Source organism: Ictidomys tridecemlineatus, chromosome 5 (assembly GCF_052094955.1).
Source record: "Ictidomys tridecemlineatus isolate mIctTri1 chromosome 5, mIctTri1.hap1, whole genome shotgun sequence".
In the NCBI taxonomy this organism is placed as follows: domain Eukaryota; kingdom Metazoa; phylum Chordata; class Mammalia; order Rodentia; family Sciuridae; genus Ictidomys; species Ictidomys tridecemlineatus.
In genome coordinates this window covers 38,146,033-38,167,262 of record NC_135481.1, presented here as the reverse complement: position 1 = coordinate 38,167,262, position 21,230 = coordinate 38,146,033, and the positions used below count along the sequence as shown (strand labels likewise).

The window sequence follows — 21,230 nt, the reverse complement described above, 5'->3', positions numbered from 1 at the left end:
TGAAACTAATGTTAATGGGTACAGAATACACACACACACACACACACACACACAGGGGAATGCATAGGAAGACTAAAATGTGTGTGTGTGAGAAGGAGAATATAGAGTGAGAATATAGAGTGAGAAGTTGGGAGAGCTAAGGAACCTGTGGAATATCAGCAGTTAAAGAGAAGTAGGGGAGGAGCAGCAGGAGGAAGGGCTCCTACCTTGCAGTGGGCAGAAATCCAGGACTCAAGTTGGCAGGTGTCCAAGTAACCTGGCCCTTCCCTGTGGAGGTGGTTGGGGTGAGAGCCCTGCTGTGTGCCCTTTTGTACATAACTCACATGCAGGCCTCCCACACAGGACCAGAAGGACACTCCTTGAAGTTTCAAGTCACTTTTAACTCCTTTTTATTGTCCCAGTACCTGCAACAGTAACTGGCAGGCAATACTTGTCTGCAAGCTAAATGGAATGGAACAACCATTGCCATTGGCAAGGAAGTCATGGGAAGGGAGGGTCTCAGGGAGGAGGGAGTGGTCTGCAGTGCCAAGTGCTGAAAACAATTGAGTAAGATAAGAACTTGAAGGGCCGGTGGCATTTGCTCCATGGAGGACATTGGTGACCTTGGAGAGAAGTGTTTTCCTGGGGATGTAGAGGCAAAAAACATACTGAATGGGCCTCAGCCAGGAAGGAGATGGGGAAACAGGATGAGTTGGAGGGATTGTTTTTATATTTTCTAGTTAATCGTGCTTCTAGGCAGAGTGCTGGGGACCTGAGAGAAAGCCTCCTGGACCTCTGCAGGTCATTATGCTTTCTCCTATCAGAGTTGATGACAAATGCGTCATTTTATTATCTAAGTCATTGTTTAATTTCTCATGTATTAAAATCTCTCCATGTCTCCCCTCTGCCCAACTAAAACCCAAGTTCCAGAACAGAGATTGTTTATAGGCTGCTGGCACAGAGTAGGTGCTCTGTTGTTGCCAACTGCCTTTTCTTCCCCTCAATCAATTTCCTGAAAAACATCTGGGCTTGAAGCAGCTGACTTCATGTAAACAGAGGAGACCTCACCACAAGAAGTGGGACCCAGGGGTAGGAAATAAAGGCATCTGAGTTGGCATGGGGTGGAGACGGCCTGTTCCTGCCTCCAGCAGTGGTGAGGAGGGGTCCTGGAGGGAGAAAAACATTATGGGAGCCAGACCCAGGATGAGGGCAGGAGCTACTCCTGTTTTGCATCCTCAGATAATGAACGCAGATGAACTGACAACCTTTAGCGACATGGCCATTTATTCTGTGTTCAAATAATACAACGATTTTATTAACTTCATTTGCATGTTCTGATGAATTCAATGCATGGCTAACTTCACCTTACAACAACCAAGTCCGTAGCTTGGTATGTTCTGATTGCTGGGGAGCCTGTTCCCTATAGCTGCTTGCTCTGGTGGAGGAAAGGGCAACATTTCAGGTTAGCCTCACCTGGGTAGGGACCAGTTTTGCAGGTCTAGAAGCCCTGTTTATCAGGGGCTCAAGAGAGTCAATGGATTCATGCTTTCCAAGGTTATGGGAGAAAGTGGCATAAATCCATGCTCCAAATTTTAACACACAAAGAATCATCTGGGCAGGGTGGGGATGGGGCTGAGTCTCCTTGCAATGCAGTTTCCATTCCTCATGGTTGGGTGGGACCTGTGAGTCTGCATTTCTAACCAACACCACATCACACTGAGTATGAGGAAGTAAATGGGAGCCCATTTTTTTCTAAATTTTGGATACCTTATCACCACTTTCCCAACAACCAGAGGACTATTCAAGGAGCATGGATGTCCAGAAAGAGAGTGGTGCCTTCCAAGCTTGCTGGGCTTCACTTGGACCACATGTCCTTCTGCCCTTTTGGCTTCACCTTCTATCTGGTGAAGGCATCCTCATGGCTCAGCTTGCACCTTTCTTCAGTGAAGTCCCCAGCCTGCAGAGGTTATGTTGATTATGTTGATTGAGCTTCTCTGTGTCCTAGGGCTTTTCCAGCAACTTGGTGAGAAGCCATCTCTCAGGATGAGTTCTCTCTCCTCACCTTTCTGAGCTCATCCTTGATAGTTTGGTTCTGAGTCAATCGCCAAAAGATAGGATGTCCTGATTGGGGTGTTTACATGATAAATAAGAGGAATCACACTTAGAAAGAAATAATCTCTTCTGGAAGCCAGAGTGATATGGTGGTAAGAGCTGAGTGATGCTGGGGCAAGTTCAACAGTGAGCATCAGCCATGCTGGCCAGCATGGCCCACCTGGAGCGATTTACCTGTGGCCTGCCCAGACCTCCCTGAATTGCATCCCAGATCCTTGTCTGTGAGCCTGAGCCGCAGAATTGGCTTTGCTTGGCATTTCATGGAGGTGGATACTTTGCCTGGTGTGGATCATGTGTATCACCAGCCCAGGGTGGCTGGACAGGTTACACCAACGTGGATCACCTCTTTGGCTTTATGGTGGTAGAGACCAGTATGTCTCTAGCTCTCCATCTAGAGACACCTGGCCTAGCTTCTAGCTTTAGGCTTCCTATTAATACCTTGATTCATAAAAGTAAAAAAAAAATCACAAAATGTTATTGATTATAAAAATAATAAGAATGCAATTATTATCTTAAAATTTAAAAAGTATTTTTCCAGAGAAACCCAGAGTACTTTTCAGTCTTCCTGTGCATTCCCCTAGGCCTGCCATGGGAGGAGGAAGAGGAGTTAGAGAGGGTAGGACTGTTGGACAGCTTCCACTTCCTGTTCTGAGTCTGAAATTTCTTGGAAACCAGCCAGTTTCTGCTCTTCACACTCGAGGTATGCGTGGGAGCTTGTGGCCTTCCCTGCGGGAAAGTGGTAAAATAAATTCCTAGGAGTATAAAACCCCAATATGGCTCCTGGTTATGTTCCTTTGTTTCTCTCCCCTTTTTAAAATGTTACTTTTTATAGGAAGCCCAGGCAAGCCTGCCTGCACCGCTGGCTAGAGAGCTGGGCTACCTGCACGGGCCACAGAGTCCGGGCCACTGACAGGAGAAGCAGATACAGGATGGACGGGCTGCCAGGGGCTTAGGAAGGACACTGGTTCTTGAAACGTTTCTTCCTTTCCACCGCCAGCCTCAGAGACTGAAGGAGCTTGTCTTTGTTATTCAGGATGTTGTACTCAGAGAGTTTCACCAGTTTGTCAAAGGCAGCCTCCGTATAGGTCAGTTCCTTGGTGGCGTAGGGGGAGTGGGGGCCATAAATATCCACCTGGCCCAGCTCCATCTCCTCAGGGCTCCTCTCCACACCTGGGGGCAGCAGAGGGACTCACTGGAGACTCTTACTATGTCAGGTTGTAAGAATTTGTTTCCACCTCTTTCCCCCCGCCCACCCTGCATGCACTAACAGACATATCTGCATGAAAACATGGACAGCATGCACACTCACATGCTTACCCGCACCCTCTAAGCTCCTTGGGGTCCATCTTAGGACTCTCCTGGCACCAAACAGTGCCAGACACACAGTTGGATGTCAATGAGTGTTGAAGGACTAAAAGAGTTGGAGATGACATTTCCAACCGTCCAAAGGTTGGCTCAGCCAGCCTGACGGGTTAGTGCTATCAGGACACTTCCACAGTCTAAAGACAAGAGCCAGCAGGTGCTGGGGACAGAGTCAGACAGAGGCGGCTCACCTGGTGCCTTGTACTTCTGGAAGGTGTCATTGATGAGTGGGAAGAAAGCCACAATGGGGGCATCGGGGTCCTGGGGATGTTCCAGCAGGTAGCACTCCTTGAGACTGCCGTCCTCATCCTGGAGCTCATAGCCGGGGAAGGGGATGTTCTGCGTGGTGCAGTATTCGCAGGTTTGTTTCAGGGGCTAGAATATCACCAGAGGACATGTTTGAGATTGGAGGGCTGGGGATGGACAAGACACACAGAGTCCATGGATCCAGCTTCCTGACTTCTCTAGCTAACAATTCCAGTTCCCAACTGATTGCCCAGTTTGGATACATTTAGAAAAAAGCAGGTCAGGACAAAAAAACCTGAGGCAGTAGGTTGGTACGCCTGCAGCTTTGAGCTCCTTCCCCAGGAAGGATGTTGATGATGTTTCACCCAACACAGACCCGGGCACGCTGTGGGTGTGACAGTGACTGGAGCTGGCCATGTACAGGTGTGGCAGGCCAGGCTCCTGTGGATATGCATGGATTTTGGAACTGACAAGTGTCACAGGGCTGGACTCTGAAATGTGCCTTTAAAAATGTGATGTGGGCTGGGGCTGTAACTCAGTGGAAGAGCACTTGCCTAGCACGTGTGAGGCATGGGGTTCCATCCTTAGCATCACATGAAAATAAATCAATAAAATATTGTGTCCATCTACAACTAAAAATATTTTTAAAGAAATGTGATGCAACAGAAAGAGTACTGGACTTAGTTCCACACCTGTTAAATAGCTCATTTTCTGTGTGACATTGAGCAAGTCACTTACCCTCCCTACAGCTCAGTTTTCTCATCTGTAACACTGGGATAATAGCAGCTGTGCTGTCTACCTCAAAGAGCTGTGTAAGGACACTGTCATTTATTTACAAAGTATGGAGGCCTCTGAGGTGTGGCACTGCTTCCCAGGCCCCAGGGCTCAGGTGGAGCCCAGCTGGCTGTACTTGCCTTCGTCTGGGACCCTGCACAGTAGTTGAGGTGGATGATGAGGTCGGCTTTCCTCTCTGGCCTGAGGAGAGGCGGGTAGCTGGAGTTGACAAAGAAAGCGGTGTCTAGCAGGCACAAGTGTTTTGCAAACTCTGTCAGCTGGTTTGGGAAGTGGTCCAGCACCGTGTCTGAAAGCCAAGCCTTCTGGTTACCAATATGATTAGTGCCCTAGTGTCAGCCAAGGGTGGGGCTTCTGGTGTGGACAGAGTACCCTGCCTAGAGCCTCCTTCCCCTCAGCCTGGGCCTCCAGCCTTCGCCCTCTGACCAGGTTGCCATTGAGTCCCATGGCTCCTCTGTTTAGGCTAATAAAATAGGGGTTTAGCAAATCTTGGTTATGCATAGAAAACCCACTGTGATCCAGTCACAGCGGGTCTTAAGGGTCGCAGGGGCTTAAGAACATCCTATAAGTTAAGGCTAACCTTGGGCCCAGGCCTGCTGTCTCTTCTGCCCTAGACTGTGAGAACAAGGACTAATAGGCCAGACTCAAGCAGTCATTGCACTCTGGTCAAATAAAATACCAAAGAAAGTAGAAAGTCAACCTTGGAACCTTCTTGGGGAAGGAGGTGCTGAGTCAAAGGCACCAGAGCATAGGTTAAGGTCTTGCTCACCCCTTGGGGTTTATGAGTTGGGCCATTCTTGCCCAACTCCAATGGGACACCACTCACCCCAGAGCACAACTGCAGAAAGTAAGGGTCCATATTTCCCCAATATGGGGAATGGGTCCAGTTTCTGCTGCTGGGATTGTTGAGCAGATTCTGTACAGTTATATAGTCAATTAATTAAATACCACACCACCCCCTGCTGGCACACAAATACTCCATGCTGGGTGATACTGCCAAAGGTGGACCTGGATTCTATCTGATGATGGTGGCCAGAGGAGTCTTCTTATTCTTTCTCCATGGCAGCCTCTATATCCTCTTCTCCCTCCTCCCAACAAACCCAGCCCTGGAGAAGCACCCTGGCAGCAGTACCTTTCCACATGGAGAACTGACTGTTCTGGAGGTAGTCAGTATGTAGCTGCAGCCCAAACATGAAGTTGTGGAACTCAGACACGAAGGGCCGATGGGTAAGGATGTCTCGGAAAGTATTGGATAGCCAAGACCCAGGAATCGCTACTGTGGTCTCCAGGATGTCAGCATCACATTTGGGGATTTCAGGCAGGAGCGGCTCATCTTCTGCAGGGGAGAGGGATGGAAGGCAGGTCACAAGAGTTTGGGTCCCCGGATTGCCCAGGTGAAGCACCACCTGGGCCTGGGGTGAGTCACTATAAGTGACCTTCCTTGCCCAGCTCTCAAGACTCTGGCCCCACAACCAGAAGGACCCAGCTGAGTGGCATGGAACAGGGACAGGTAGTGGAGAGGGGAGGGTGGGCCTTCAATAAGGAGGTACCAGAGAGGACAGAGTCCACAAGAGCGACCTTTAACTGTGCACAGATCCCTGCTCTCATCAGCTCTCCTGGGCACTGGAGGTGTCCTCCTGGGCCTTGGTAGAGGTTCCACCTATAATCACCCTGCCTGGAGGGTGACATTCCAACCCAGCTACCTTCTCTGGGCCATAGATACAATGTGGGAACATGTGGCAGGCACAGGGTCCTCCGTTCATGGTTCATATCCCACCCACACACACCTAATCATGAGGGGAAGCCAGTGGGTCACCCACCAATGTCATGCACCTTCTTCCTCGTCCACCTGTGGAAAAACTCCTCCGAGGTGTGGGACAGATTCCAGGCATCGAGCAGGTTCAGGGAGAAGATGCTGCTCCACAAACCTAGGGAAGCAGAGCAGCCGTGAACAGTTCTCTCCAGGAGCCCTCATAGACCTGATGGTTCTGCCTTGGCCTTGATTCCTCCTCGGGCCAGACTGCTCAGTGGGTGGTACAGACTTTGATTTCCTTCTGCCCTGGTGACTGTTGGTGCCAGCCCTCAGCTCTTTTCCCTCCCCTCAGTATAGGTAGCATCTGGGAAGGTGTACAGGGCACACCCGCAGCAGGGGCTAGACACTGACAAGTGCAGCTTCAAGTCCAGGTCTACCCCTTGGATCAGTTCACACAGCTAAAGCATTTAGGATATGATGAGCACTTGACATATATAATGCTATTTCTTATTATTTAACAGATGTAATATTAATAAAACTTGTTTTAAATTTCTCATATGTATTGATCCATTGGGATCTTCTACAAAGTAGGTTTTTACTTTGATTTTTTTTTTAATTTTTCAAGTACTGAAGATTGAACCCAGGGCCTTGCAAATGCTAGGCAAGCACTCTACCACTAAGCTATATCCTGACCTTTTTTATTTCATTTTGAAATTGGGTTTCAAAAAGCTGCCGAGACTGGCCTCTACCTTGAAAGCTTCCTGCCTCAGCCTCCCAAGTAGCTAAGATTCTAGGCATCAGCCACCATGCCTGGCTAGATAGGTTTTACTCTTAAACCAATTCACAGATAAGAAAACTGAGGTTCAGAGAGGTTAGATAATTTAGCCCACTTCACACAGTCAATAAATGAAGAACCAGAGTTCAGTTCTAAGGGTTTTAACTTCAGGTTTTTGAACCACATAACCAATAACATAGATATTTAGGGGAAGAAGAGGCAACTGTGGGCTGGGGGCTTTGGGATGGGCTTCACAAAAGAGATGGGACTTGAGTTGGACCACTGTCAGCCTTTCTGGGCTTAAAGGGCTGCGGGCAGATCAGGCAGTCTGAGAGGTTGGTGTGGGGGTAGGTTCAGAAACCCCTCCTGGGATAAGGCAATGTCAGCAAATGCCAGGAAGGCCACGTGCTCAAGGGCTAACCAAGGACTACCCAGGCCAGATCTGGGGCAAGATCCTTTCTGTCATTCCTCTGTTCAAAACCAGGGCCTGCCCAGCTAGGAGTGCATGCTCAGGGGAGTCCCCCAGCCAGGAGTCACCTAGCATGTAGCACATCCGCGACTCAGGGATCCTCTTCATCAGCCGCCCCATAAAGAACTCTGAGCCAAAGAGCTCCGTGGGGATGAAGGCCCCGTACTTCTGCAGGCCCACCTCGTAGGGGGAGAACTCGAACCATTCTGCACAGGAAGCGGCATGGGAAAGAGTCAGTTTCAGATCACGGAGCCACGCCCACTCAGCCCAGCCCTCCCACCTGCCAACCAGCCTTGGCTTCTGGGCCCTTAGGTTCCTCCAACTAGGAGGTTGCAGTTCTCCTATGGAGCACACGGGGGCGCCCGCGACCGGCCTATGCAGACTAGTCAAAGCTTTGCAAACTGCTCGCCTGGTCCTTTTGCTTCCCCCACCCCCAACTCCCGCAATGGGGATTGAACCCAGGAGCATTCTACCACTCAGCCACATCCCTAGCCCTTTTTAAAATTTTGTTTTGAGACAGTCTCATTAAGTTGTCCAGACTGGACTTTACTTTATGATCCTCCTGCTTCAGCCTCCAGAGTAGCTGGGATTAAAGGCAGATACCACCACACTTGGCTCTCTATTGTTGCTCAAGGACAGATAAAAGAGGACCCAAAGTGACCCTACTGCAGAGTAGGTCTCCATGGCCCTTCCCTCTAGGAAGCTTAAGAAATGTCTAGGACTCCTTCCCTTCTCCTTACTTATATTTCCCTCTGTCCCATCAAATGCACCCAGTAAGCTAAGGGACTCTGCCCACCAGTCCCACTCAAGGGGCAGGGCAGAATGGGGGAACTAAGTTGATTTCTTCAACTGTGGGCACAATTTTTTGATGTGGGTTGGCAAAGTATGTGTGGGGTTAGGGGGTGGACCTTGGGGGTTCTGGGTGCCTTTGCCAATCAAGAAGTTACCCTCTCCTAGATCACTAGCCACCAGTGTTACCTCTGAAATCCTGGTTGCTTACATCATCCTTGACATTGATGGTGAGGTAGATAGGCAGGGGATTCTGGCCCCGGCACAAAGCAGCACGCTGCTCTGACAGTTTGCATTCATTTCTCTATGGGGAAATGAAATAGTTAAGGAGAAGCAGCAGACATGCAACCCCCACCCCACTTGCCCCTGGATTAGAAATCACTCAGCAGTCCTTTCCTGGATCCCAAGTCCATCAGGCTGCTGTGTAAGCTGCAACTGACACCAATCAAACCTGTTTGTTTTGTTTTGTGTGTTTTTTTGTCCTGGGGACTGGATTCAGGCATGCTTTACCGCTGAGCTACACCTTGATCTTTTTATTTTTTATTTTGAGTTAGGGTCTCTCTAAGTTGTGAGGCTGGTCTCAAACTTGTGATCCTCCTGCCTCAGCCTCCCAAATTGCTGGGATTACAGGCCTGCAACACATCACTGGCTCAAACTTGGCTCAAATCTACCTGGGAACGTATCTCACCTCCTTGGGCTATCCACCAGCCCAGACTGCAGACAGGGGAGGAGCCAAATCTGCAGCTTAGGAGAGCCCCAGGGTCCTCCTGTAGTCTCAGGGCTCAGAGGATGATGAAGTAAGGGTGAGAGAGGCCACCACAGTCCCTTTTCATTCCTACTATCTTCTGCCTCCCTAGAACATGAAAACCTCCAGGGTCTTTGTTTAGTCAGCTTGGCATGTTGGGCTCCCTCATAAACTTTGGGATAAAAAAAAGTTTCTTTTCTTTGATTTTTGCCCCTAAACCGAAATCTTGGAAATCTGGGCAATACATGGTGGCCAAAGCGTGTTAAAGTCCGCAGAGTGTTATGCTGTGTTAATCAGAGTGGCAAGTCCTGCAGATCAGCCCTGGTCATCGACCATCTCCCAGAATGAATCAATCAATGCAGACGAGGCAGAGCTGAGGTCCTAGAGGCCAGGTTCTGACCCCAAGCCAAGCAGCAGCCTGCTTCATGACCATCCCTAGGATAGCAAATGCATGGGAGGCCCAATGACTCTTGGGCCTCCTTTGAAGGAAAACTGAGTACCTGACACAACTGGGTACATAGATCTGGGTGTCACAGAGCTGACTGTCCTGCAGACTCCTGGAAGATCCTAGTCCACTCTCATTGTCAAAAGGGCTGGAGGGAAAGGGGCTCTTGCCATGGCCAGAGTAGAAGAACAGAGGCTCCCTAACAGCGATTCTAGCCTTGCTTTCTAGAGGACCACGCCTTTTCTCTACACTGATCCCTCAAAATGCTTAGATTTCTGGCCTTGAAAACTTTGGTGCTCTCCTCCTCATCTCACAGGTTATTAACTTAAAATATTGTGTTAAAATATTAACCAGTTAGTGATGTAATCCTCTGTAAGGAATAGTGCAGAGTAGGGTCACATGCAACCCCAACTTGCCAGAATCTGAAAGTCAATGCCCTTAGTTTCTGCCTGCTCTGTTCCATCAGGAGGTCAGGTTAAATGAGGAGTTTTTTCAAAGGAGCCAGGGTGGGATCCATCAAAAGCCATGAGTTGAAAGCCATGTCTGATTCCTTTCTGAATCCCTAGGGGCCAACCCAGTTCCTGGCATGCAAGAGGTAATGATTTAGTTGAAAGAATGAATGAAGGAATGAATAAATATTGAGGATGAATGTCAAGTCATCCTCAGTTGGTTAAATCAAGTCATCCTCAGTTGATTTTCTAGCAGAGGGGACCTATTAGAAAATTATTTGCTGCTTCTCCTCCCTCTGGAAAATTCAGATTTATTAATAATTGAATTCTTAATTAAGGTGGAATTAGGAGCTGAGGTCCTGGACAGAGATTAAGTGGGAAGCTCTGCCTTAGGTCCAATCAACAGACCAAAGGTGGTTCCTCCCTGTGGTCAGTGCAGCATGAAGCGTCCAAGTATGAGTGGAGCTCACTCTGAAGGCCAGGATCACAACATCCCCTGCCTGCTCTACCATTTCTCACATGATTCTTGCAGCAGTTGCGTCCCAAGCTGGTTCTATTGTTGAGCATGTATTGCTCAGATCATTGTATCCCAGAGCAGAAAGCAACCTGGATAGGTCTTCCCTATGTGGTGGCCATGAAAATGAGACCTGCAAACTTCCAACTGCTGACAGTGTTATTGGTGAAGGGCTCCAGTTGCTGCGCTTGGAAATCCAAGGCAGAGTCTGTACTGACCGTGCTTCCTCTGACCAAATGCAGTAGGGATATTGAGGCAGGCCCATTCTCAGAAACACAGGATACCACACACAGCCAACTTTGACTAAAAGGTCTTCTACGGGATTTGTTGAACATTTCTAGACCACCTGGAAGTCTGGGATGTTTCCATTTGACCTTTCCCCCTCTCTCCTCCACTTAGAGTCAAACTTCCATCATGGTTGGCATCTCTCTAGTCCTGCCCAGCTCCCTCCCCATTTTCTGCCTCAGGTATCTTGGTGTGGCTTTAAAAGTTCATGTTGCTTCCATGTAGGGTGCACCTGACCTGTTCCCAACACAAGGGTCTCAATCATTCTCTAAAGGGGATGTGAGATGAGGATCCCACTACCTTCCATCATGCTTTTCAGCACTTCGTGGTTCTTATATTCTAGGAACAAACCTGCAGGTCTGACCTAACCAGAGCAGAGGTGGAAGTCCAGACCCCCTGATGAAGAAAGAGAACTGCACATTAGCCAGGGCACGGTGGGGCGCAGTGGAAGCTGAATGCCTACCTCGTCCCCAAGACAGGCCTCAATCAGCAGGCCCCAGAAGTCTGTAAAAGTGACCCTGTAGCCTTCCTGGCTGCGCTGCCGGAGTTCCTCCTGGAATCTGCAGAGCTGGTCTGGGAACAGGGAAGGCATCTTGTCTTTGACTGCATGTCTCCGGGCTTCGAAGACAGCAGGCTCCAGGTTTTTGGAGGACCACTCAGGATCACGGTACAAAGTAGCCATTGTCCTGGAGAGAGACAGGAATGGCTGAGAGAGCTGGCCCTGGTCTGATCAACCCTGGATGTAGGCAGGAGGGGAAATGGGCAGGCCACTGAAAATCCCAAACCTGCCAGGAGAGGAGCCTGGAGGAAAGGGGTGAGTCGGGGCCTGGTGGAGGGAGGGCGCGAGGGAGGGAGGGCAACAATCAATACTCATAATCACCGTTACTCCTATCTCCCCATGCCTACTGTGTGCTGGGTATAGCATATTGGTTGAGATGAGGATTTGGACCCAAACCTTTCTGGGTTCAAAACCAGGCCCTGCCATTCTGCTGTGTGATCTCAGACAAGCTACTTAACTACTTTCCACCTCAGTTCCCCTAGCTGTGGAATGGGGAGAATTCTCCCCATTCCACAATTCTCTTGGGAAGATTGTATGAGCTAACAGAGCATAAACTTGAACAGTGGCTGGCACAAAGCAAGCGCTGGGAATAACATTTGAACGCAGGTTTGGCTGATTCCAGATCCCAGGTTCTTTCTGCCCTGCTGCATTCATTTCCACAATGATGATTCTGGCTAAAGTAGTTCCCCTTCTTCTTAATCTATATGTGGGTCCTAGAGGGCAACAAACCTAAGGTAGTCTGGGTCTGGCCCTGTCTGCCCCTCTTGGCCTTGATCCAGTGTTTCTATGTCAGGACAGGAAAGGGCCCCTGCTTATTCTGCACCTGAGAACTTTCCTGCTTGAGGTGGACCTTGTCTGTAGCTGCATGGATATGTGAATGGTGTCCTCTTCCCTCACAGAACTTGTTTCAGGGGTGAAAGTTGGCCACGTTGGCCAGAATGATAAAAATCACTCTGCTCTCTGTAAAGTTTGCTTTGTTACTTTTATACTTTCAAAAAGCTTCTGAAAGCCATTGCCAATGGTCATTTTTAAAAGAGTATTTCTCATGTTTCCCTACATCGGGACATCTTCCACCCTCCCACCCTCACCCTGGCTGGGCCTGAGGTTTTCCCCATTACCAGCCTGTCCCACAATAGTCTAGGGTCATACAGGTGTCCCTTAACCCTACTGGAAGCAAGTTATCTTTTTAGCTCACTAGCTAGGAGCAGCTGTTTAACATGGGGGTTAAGAATGTGGGCCCTGGATGGGGTTCAAATTCTAGGTCTACAATTTATTAGCCAAGTGACCTCAGGCAAATTGCTTTGTTTCTCATGCTGTAAAATAATGCTGGAAAAATTACGGTTGGTCCTCCTTATCCATAGGTTCCTCATCTGCAGACTTAACAAACTGTGGATCAAAAATATTTGGGGGAAAATGCCTCTGTACTGAACCTATATGGACTTTCCCCCATTGTCATTATTCCCTAAATAAGATAACAACTATTTATACTGTATTAGGTACTTTATAAACAATCTAGAGATTATTTTTAAAATACAGAAAGGATTGTGTAGTTTATATGCAAATACTATGCCATTTTATATAAGGGACTTGAACATCAGTTCCTCCTGGAATCTGTAGAGGAATTCTAGAGAGATGGGTCCTGGAACCAATCCTTCTGGGATACTGAGGGACCACTGTGCTTGGCACATAAGCCAATATCTATAACCATTAGCTATGCTTCTTATTCCAACTGGGTTGAAGCCTTGAGCCCCTGATGAGAGGATCCAATGCCAGGAGAGTCCTTGATTATTTTCAGGGCCAGTTCACATCCACTTGCTCACATGAGAGTTACCTGGAGCTCCTCCAGGATAAAAGGCACAGAATGGGATCTCGTGGGTTCCCAAGTTCCCCGGTCACCCACAAAATAAGATGCAGCCCTGGCAGAGAAGCCTTGGGTAGTCACAGTCCCCTGAACCAGGGCCATCCTGAACCAGGGCCACACAATGACTTTGGTGGGCCCACTATAAAAAAAATATTTAAAAAGCAAATGTTATGACTTTGTTGTTTAAAGACAAATATATTAATGTTATTTACTAAAACATTTTATTTAACCTAGAAGCTCATATTTTCCTTCTTATTAAAAATAATAATAATAACAACATATTGTTGTGGGTTCCTGACAGTTCTGTGTGCCCCAGGCACAGTGTATCTAAGTTAGTCAGCCTGATCTGTCTCCTACTGGGGAGCCCAGTGCTCAGTCATCTTACTCTCCAGCAGAGATGGGGAGGTGGGAGTCTGTGGCAGGGCCCTGCCCTGCCCTCTGAACAGAGCAGAGGAATGGACTGGGGTGGGCTGAGAGGGCCTGGAGGGTAGGAAGCCATAGCAGCGGGGCCATCTCCACTCATCCTAGAAGACTTGGCACAGTCTCCCTTCAGGAAAAGAGTGGTACCAGGGATTCACTCATCCTTGGTTCCTATGTTCCTGGGCTCCTGCCACAGCCCCCAGAAAACAGAACTGCCAGTAATGGCCAACACGTACAGTGGCTCTGTGTACTTAGTACTGGGAGAGCCTCTCACCACAGCCATGAGGTCAGTGCTATTGTTATCCCCACTTTACAGATACAGAAATTGAGCCTCTGAGGAGTTAATCTGCATTCCCGAAGTCACACAACTGCAGGAGGCAGAGAGTCCCTGGTGTCTTGAGTCACTTTTACTTGGGGTGGGACCGGGTAGAACTTCACCAGAAATCCCAGGCCAGCCTGTTTGCTGCTTGCTCTGGGGTCCACTAGACAGTGGCTCCCAGCACCTTACCAGGTGGCCCCAGACAGGCCGGTGATGTAAGTGGCACAGTTCAGGAGGTTCAACTTCTGCAGTCCCAGCAGGTGGCCATACATGGAGGTCATGGATCTGGCTCCACCCCCAGTGGCCATGATGGCTATCACCGGTACCTGTGGGCATAGAGGCAGACAGCTGGGGAGGGCTCCAGGGACAAAGCTGGTGGGAGAGGAGTTGGAATGACAGATGGCAGCTTGAAAGAATGGTGGAGGAGGGGTCTGGGGGCAGAAAGCCAAAGCAGGGCTGGGATAGCCACGAGAGGCCTGAAAACTGCCTTTCCCAGGTGGGCCACACAGTAGGTCTAGAATTAGAACTTAGTTCCAAACTCAGTGATGCCAGTACAGGCTCTGAAACCTAAATCATAGAAAGCTGCGTCTGGAAGAGGCCTTAGCACTCTTAATCCAGCCTTCAGTTAACAGATGATAAAACTGGGGTCAAGGGTAGTGAGTATGATTCCTTAATGGTGACAAATTGAGATCTTTTGGATATGACCTTAGGGCAGCAGGCCCTGGCTTGGTACATGGCACATGTTCAGTCTATACATGGTTTATAAGAGCAAGAGGAATACATTTCTAATGTCAGAAACAGCAGGGTGGCCACTTGTGCTTTGACCTGGCTTTGAGATGCCTTTGGTGTGTTTTCCCTAAGGGTGGGATGAAGAAGGGGCTCTGAACCCAATCTCTGTTTTCATTTGGGTGGGGACTAAAAAACCCTTCAGTCACCTGAAGCCCAATCACAAGCCCTCCCTGGGCCCCATGTGGTCTCCATGTACATCATGGTCAGACTCAGAAGTCAGGCATTTTGGAGTACTAACCAGCTGCCCAGGACAGTGTGAGCCCCAGTCCACACAGGGGAGGTGACAGAGGACTCTGACAAAAAGGCACTACTGTCCGCCTCCATGGAAGGAAGCGACTGGCCTGGGAGTAACGTTGCTTGTTTCCAGCTTGCTACAGCTATTATTTCTGGGAGGTGTTTACATGTGCACATTTGAGAGGAGAGAGAACTGAAGGACAAGCACCCACGGCCTTTTGGGTGGGGGATATGGCATACATAAGGTGGTGGAGCTTTAAATGTTTCCTGGCTGGGGCAAGGAAGTCATTTTGTGGTTGAGTTAGTTCTGCCACTTCAGGATCCAGTGCGTGGGAGGAGCAGAGCCGCTGGAGCCCCTTCCTTCTCTCTCTAGTCTGCCCTCCCCTCCCCAAGTGAACATACATCCAGCATGCACTCTCTGGGCACCAGACCTCAGCCATGAGGACAATGGTGAAGGGAAAGCAGTGTCTTAGCCATCCTGGAACAGGGAAGAGCTGGGATGGCTGGTGGGATATGAGGCTGGAAGGACCGGCTTAGCCTGGAGTGGCCCTGAGCCCAGGCCAGCAGCCTCTGCTTACCCACCTCGTCCTCCAGCAGGTCCTCCTCTAGCTGCAGCACCTGCTTCAGTGCCTCGGCCACAACCACCTTCCGCTTTTGCAGAAACTCCAACTCTTCCTGGCACAGGCTGAAGCCCAGCCGCACATCCAGTGTGTCAGGGCTGAGGGAGAAAGGATCCTGGCTGAGTGGGCCTGTAGTCTTATCTTCAAGGGACTTTAGGGTCAGTGGACACAGGCTTGAAGAAGCCCAGCCTGTCATCTACCACTTTGTGCTTGCCCCCACAACCTATATGGGGGCTTAACTCCCAGCACTGCCTTTAGCATTTAATGAGCTAACAAATGTAACGCCTTAGCTGGCATGCTTTGAGCTGATACTTGGCAAAAGATAAATGTTGGTACTTGTATTAGGAACTCTGAACGCTCTGCCTCATCAGCAAGGTCTGGAAAGTTCAGAAAGGCTTCTTTCAGGTGCCTTCTACAGTCTAAGAGCATACATGGGTGACTGGGGGCCCTGAGATCCTTTTGGCAAATACCCCTGGACAAGGCTCTCTAGTGTGGAGTCTGAGCTCCATAAACAAGCTCCCTCTTCCTACAGAGCTCACATTCTTCACTAAGCCTTTCCTGCTCACTGACGTGTAATTTTCCTGTGCCTTTGTGTAGCTGACAAAAACTCTTCACATCCCTGACCTCAGCAGGTCTTTCCTGCAGGTCCCCCAGGCAGGTGGGGCAGGAGCTGCCATGACATGCTCAACGCTTGCCCTCTGTGTCAGTGACATCCCTGCCCAGAACAAGTCCAGGCCCTTGTTCTGGCATCCAAGACCCAACCTGACCTGTCCAAGCTCAACTTAAGCTACCTGCTGGAAAGGGCCCATCAGGCTCTCAGAGGCTCAAACAGTCTAACTTCTAGGCCTTCACCCTCACCAGAAGCATCCTCCCTTTGCCCACCTCCACACCCTGAGGACTAATGTCCCAGGGACTCAAGGTGAATGGACTTTGGCAGTTTACAATCCAAAACAAATAAAGTTCTTTCTCTAACAAAGCCACATTTCCTTGAAGCCAGGGCTTGAGACCTCTCTGATCACATCTCCTAGCATAGCCTGCAGACACAGCTTCAAGAAAATAACTCTTTCACTGGGCTCACAAGGAATACTGATAATCTAATGATGATAATAGCAACAATAACATTGGTTGATATTTTCTAGCATCCCACTCAGCAGATAGATTACAGAATACTTCACATGTGATCAGATTTACAGGTGAAGAAAACTTAGGGAGGTCAAATAACTTGTGCAAGAACAAATAGCTAATCAAACTATAGATAAAAATTACGGTCAGTTGCTTTTTAAATTTTTATTTCTTGCAGTGCTAGGGTTTAAAATCAGGGCTTTGCATACACTAGGTAAGTGCTCTACTGCTGAGCTATACCCCTAGCCCCCTTTTATTTTTATTTTGCTAAGTTGCCTAGCCTGGCCTTGAATTTGTGACGCTTTTGTTTCAGCCTCCTGAGTAGCTGGGATTATAGGCATGTACTACTGTGACCAGCTGGCCACTTGATTTTCAACAAGGTTGACAAGGCAATTCAGTGGGGGAAACATAATATTTTCAACAAATGGTTCTGGGACAACTGGATACTTGCATACAAAAGAATGGAATTGGATTCCCTCACTCTATATTCAAAAATTAACTAAAAATAGAGCATAGACCTAGATATGAGAACTAAAACTATGAAAGTCTTAAAATTCTTAAAAGAAAACAGAAGTAAATCCTTGTGACCTTGATTAGGTAACAATTCTTATATATGACATCAAAGACACAAGAAACAAAAGAGAAAATAAATGACTTCATCAAAATTCACAACATTGGGCTGGGGTTGTGGCTCAGAGGTGCTTGCTTAGCATGCATGAGGCACTGGGTTCGATCCTCAGTACCACATAAAAAATAATAAATAAAATAAAGGTTTTTAAAAAATCTATGCTTAAAAAAATTAACAACATTGTTTTTCAAAGACATCATCAAGATTGTGAAAAGAGTTATGCATGATGGTGTATGCCTGTAATCCCAGCTACTCAGGAGGCTGAGACAGGAGGATTACAAGTTCAAGGTTATCCTTGGCAACTCAGTGAGACTCTTTCTCAAAATAAAAATTAAAAGGTATCGGGGGTGGGTGGTGGCTAGGGATGTAGCTCATATACTATATAGGGATATAGTAGTAGAGTGCTTACCTAACATATACAAAGCCCTGGGTTCAATCTTCATTACCACAAAAGAAAAAAGAATATGAAAAGATAACTCACAGAATATACAAAGAACTTTCATAACTTAACAATAACAAGACAAATAGTCCCCCTAAAAAGTAGATAAAAGGTTAGAATAGATGGGTCTCCAAAGAAGAGACAATAAACCCATAAAAGATGTTCAATATCATTAGCTTTCAGGGAAATGCAAATGAAATAGCATCCTATACCTACTATTGTGAATAAGTTAGAGGGAAGAACAGAAAGAGGGTACTCTACCAAGGTGTGGACTTCATGTGTAATTCACAGTTCTCGCCCTGAGGAGCAAAAGATGAAAAGCTTGTCAGGGATGATGATGCAGAGCCCAGTGATCCCAGCCAAAGAGGTGGAGCCTCACATTGCCCATCCCTTGATTTGACTCAGCCCTCATGCATGTGACATGAATGCACATACACACAGGTACACACAGGTGCATGCTCTGTCCCCACTCCCCTCTTTTGGACATGATCCTCCCCACCAACTTCACACGTTCTCTGGCTTCCACTGTAGCTTATCAACACTCCATAAGACCCCTCTGTCCTGCCTGAGACCCCACACGCCACCTTCCCTCACTGTGCCCTAGGTTCTCTCCATTTCCCTGCCCCAGGAGCTCCAGGCTGAGCCATCCAGGGGCTCCTTCCCAGACCTAAGCCCTCACCAAAGGCAGGGTCACCGCCTGGCCGTCAGAAAAGCAATCAAGGGGCTGGCAGACAGGACCATTCTTGTGTGTGCAGCAGCAGCAAAGCTGGAAGCATGGACAGGCTCTGTGAGGCGGGCAGGGGCTCCTCTGTCAGCCCCCACCTGCCCCAGGCTCCTCCCTCACCCCCATTGGGGCTGCCTTATACCCCACAATTCCAGTGACTCTTGGGCACCTCCACGTGCAGCTGGGGCTGGAAATACTTGGGGTAGTGAAAGCAGGCAGAGTTTGGGCAGGTGGGCTCCTGGCAGGACGAAATGCGCTGGGTGTTCTCGAAGGATTCCGTCACCTTCACCAGGAGGCCTTTCACCAGGAGAGAGGACAGAGGTGAGACCCTTATGTGGGAAGCTTCCTATCACCCTCCTCTTGACCCATCCAAAAGCCTATAGAGATGCCCAGGAAACTGGTTATAATGCCTGTGGGGCATTATCTGGAATGCTCCATTCTGTTGGTGGGGCAGGAGCTGGAATTGCATTTTAACAAGGCTCACGAGTGATGATGTCTAATGTGGCCTCCAGAAAACCCTTCGAAGTGCGGAGAGAATCCTCAGGACTAGTTCACTTTGTTTCTGCTTTGCCAGAAGATCTCCTAGTATTACCGGCCCACTGCTGAGAATGCAGGCCCTTACCACACTGTCAGTTTGGGTGTGGAGGCTCACTACCACTACTCACCCCATGCATCTCTCTCTCTCTCTCTCTCTCTCTCTCTCTCTCTCTCTCTCTCTCTCCATCTGTGGGCTGCTGCCTTCTGAGGCAGGATGGAAGACTTGCAAGGGCAGGTTGGGGGTGGGATGGAGAACTATACTGATGGATCCCTCAGATCCCTTGCAGCTATAAGATGCTGTGAACTGTGAATTGGCTAAAGGAGGCGGTACAGCTAGAAGAGTCCTGAGAGTTGTCAATGGCTGGTCACTGTGCCAGACCTAGACACAGAGGGCAGCGCTGTGACTCAGGCCCAGGATATTTGGCAGGTCTGGGACTCCCAGGATGATGGGGGTACCCTTTAAAAGCAGGCAGCGGAAGGTAGAGGTTCATGGCTTTGAGGGTGAGGTTGCAATGATTTTGAGGAGTGTTGGCCAAACTGGCTCAAACTCAGGAGAACCCTAGACCAGGCCAGTTGTCGTTGACCAGGCTTAAAAGCTGCCCTTCTCCTCCCCCCAGCACAAAGGGCACTGAAGCACTCACTTTTCTTATTCTTCCTCCTCCTCCTAGATTCTGCATGAACCTCCAGGCAGGAGACTTGTCGAGACTGAAACAAAGCAAAGAAAGTCACTGGGACTCTGAGAATAAGCCACCTCCTGGCTCTCTCAGGTAGAAAGAAGGAGATAAAGACCAAGAGGATAAAAGTTGTATTGGTTGACCTCAGGCTGACACTGGGAATGCTGGGTGTACTGACCACATTTTTTTTTGGAAGTCCTGAGCCATATCCCCATCAATTTTCATTTTTTATTTTGAAATAGAATCTTGCTTAGTTGCTGAGGCTGGCCTGGAACTTGCCATCCTCCTGTCTCAGACTCCTGAGTTGCTACAATCACAGGCATGTGCCACTGCAACTAGATGGCTACCCACATTTTTGAACCCAGTCAAGTCCAGCCTTCTCACTGAGGATATTTGAAATGAAGTTGTCCTATAAACTCAAGGATGCTTGGTCACAGTTTACTAGGGCCATGTTCTGAGGGGCAGGTCAGTGTCTCATCGGAGGCGACGTTTAGCTCTGGGCTTTGAAAGTGAGAACTTCAAATGAATCAGCTTTTATAAGAGGTAGAGACAGGTTGAGTTCTTTTTATCAAAAATTCCCAAAGACTCTCCTTTTTGAGGGAGAAGTCTCCTTGAACCCTGGGGGTATTGGATACATTTAATTAAAATATTTGTACAAGCAGCCAAATTATGAAAAAAAATTGATATTGAGAATATACTTGCAGAGGTTTGGGGATGGTGGGGGAAAGGACAGGAATGAATCTGGGAGGAGGCTGCCTTTACTGGGCTCTTTTTGGGGGAGATCCCAATTAGGGTTATCTCTTTGTTATGTAAGATGAAGGGTCAGTACCCTAGTTACTCCTCTCTGTATGCAAGAGCCCAAACAAATCTCACTCCTCCCTGTACCCCATTTGGCTGGCTCATTTAGTCTGACTCCTCCAGGGCTCAGGATGGGACAAAAACCAAAGCTGGCCTCAGTCCTCTATCCCAAGAGCAGGAGTCAGATATGGCCTCTAGAGCTATAGGAACTCTGAAGGACAATTACCACCAGCACGCCATTGGTGATGAGGGTCTCAGGTGGAGAAAGGCTGAAAAACAAAATGAGAACACCTGGTCATTTCCTTCCTGACTGACTGATTTCTCATGAAGCTGACAAGAATATAAGTAGGATCAATAGCAGAGCCTCCTTGTTCTCATTCAAAATATTGATTTAAGAAACCTTAGATCTATGGGATGTCAGGGAGGAAACTGGCAGATATTTTACATAGACTGTCCAGGAAAAAATAACAGATTTATAGGTTAGAAAGAACTGTTCTTTATGTCTAACCAGATGTGACTGCGTGGAGCTATAGGATTTATAGTTTGCAAGATATGGTTGCAGCTACCAACTAGAGCAGATGGAAACAATTTTTCACGAAAAACGAAAAATTATTCTCCATTTTGTGCTTTAATGTAGGCATTTAACAGACAGGGGCTGACCCAGCCAGCCAGAAGCTTAGTGAATATAAAATGTCCTTGTTTTATGAAATTGATAATATAAGCCTCCAAGGCTGCAATTAGCCTATTGGAGTCCACAACCTTCCTTGGCAAAACTAAGCCCCCAATTTTTG

The 21,230-nt window shown here is 48.3% G+C and overlaps 1 protein-coding gene across 1 annotated transcript in view; it reads right to left on the bottom strand.

The window, feature by feature from the left end:
* Positions 1-1,245: 1,245 nt before the first annotated feature.
* The window catches only part of Pla2g4e (phospholipase A2 group IVE), a 35,854-nt gene continuing 15,869 nt past the window's right edge, over positions 1,246-21,230 (bottom strand). The window contains exons 6-20 of the mRNA XM_078049747.1: positions 20,666-20,708; positions 19,603-19,672; positions 18,573-18,727; positions 18,386-18,472; positions 17,968-18,005; positions 15,480-15,615; positions 14,064-14,200; positions 11,179-11,401; positions 8,467-8,581; positions 7,557-7,694; positions 6,312-6,419; positions 5,624-5,827; positions 4,614-4,780; positions 3,645-3,828; positions 1,246-3,261 (exon numbers count right to left, since the gene is read on the bottom strand). Coding sequence (XP_077905873.1) covers positions 3,041-3,261; positions 3,645-3,828; positions 4,614-4,780; positions 5,624-5,827; positions 6,312-6,419; positions 7,557-7,694; positions 8,467-8,581; positions 11,179-11,401; positions 14,064-14,200; positions 15,480-15,615; positions 17,968-18,005; positions 18,386-18,472; positions 18,573-18,727; positions 19,603-19,672; positions 20,666-20,708 — 2,026 coding nt within the window. The 3' untranslated portion in view covers positions 1,246-3,040. The remainder of the gene's footprint in view (positions 3,262-3,644; positions 3,829-4,613; positions 4,781-5,623; positions 5,828-6,311; positions 6,420-7,556; positions 7,695-8,466; positions 8,582-11,178; positions 11,402-14,063; positions 14,201-15,479; positions 15,616-17,967; positions 18,006-18,385; positions 18,473-18,572; positions 18,728-19,602; positions 19,673-20,665; positions 20,709-21,230) is intronic.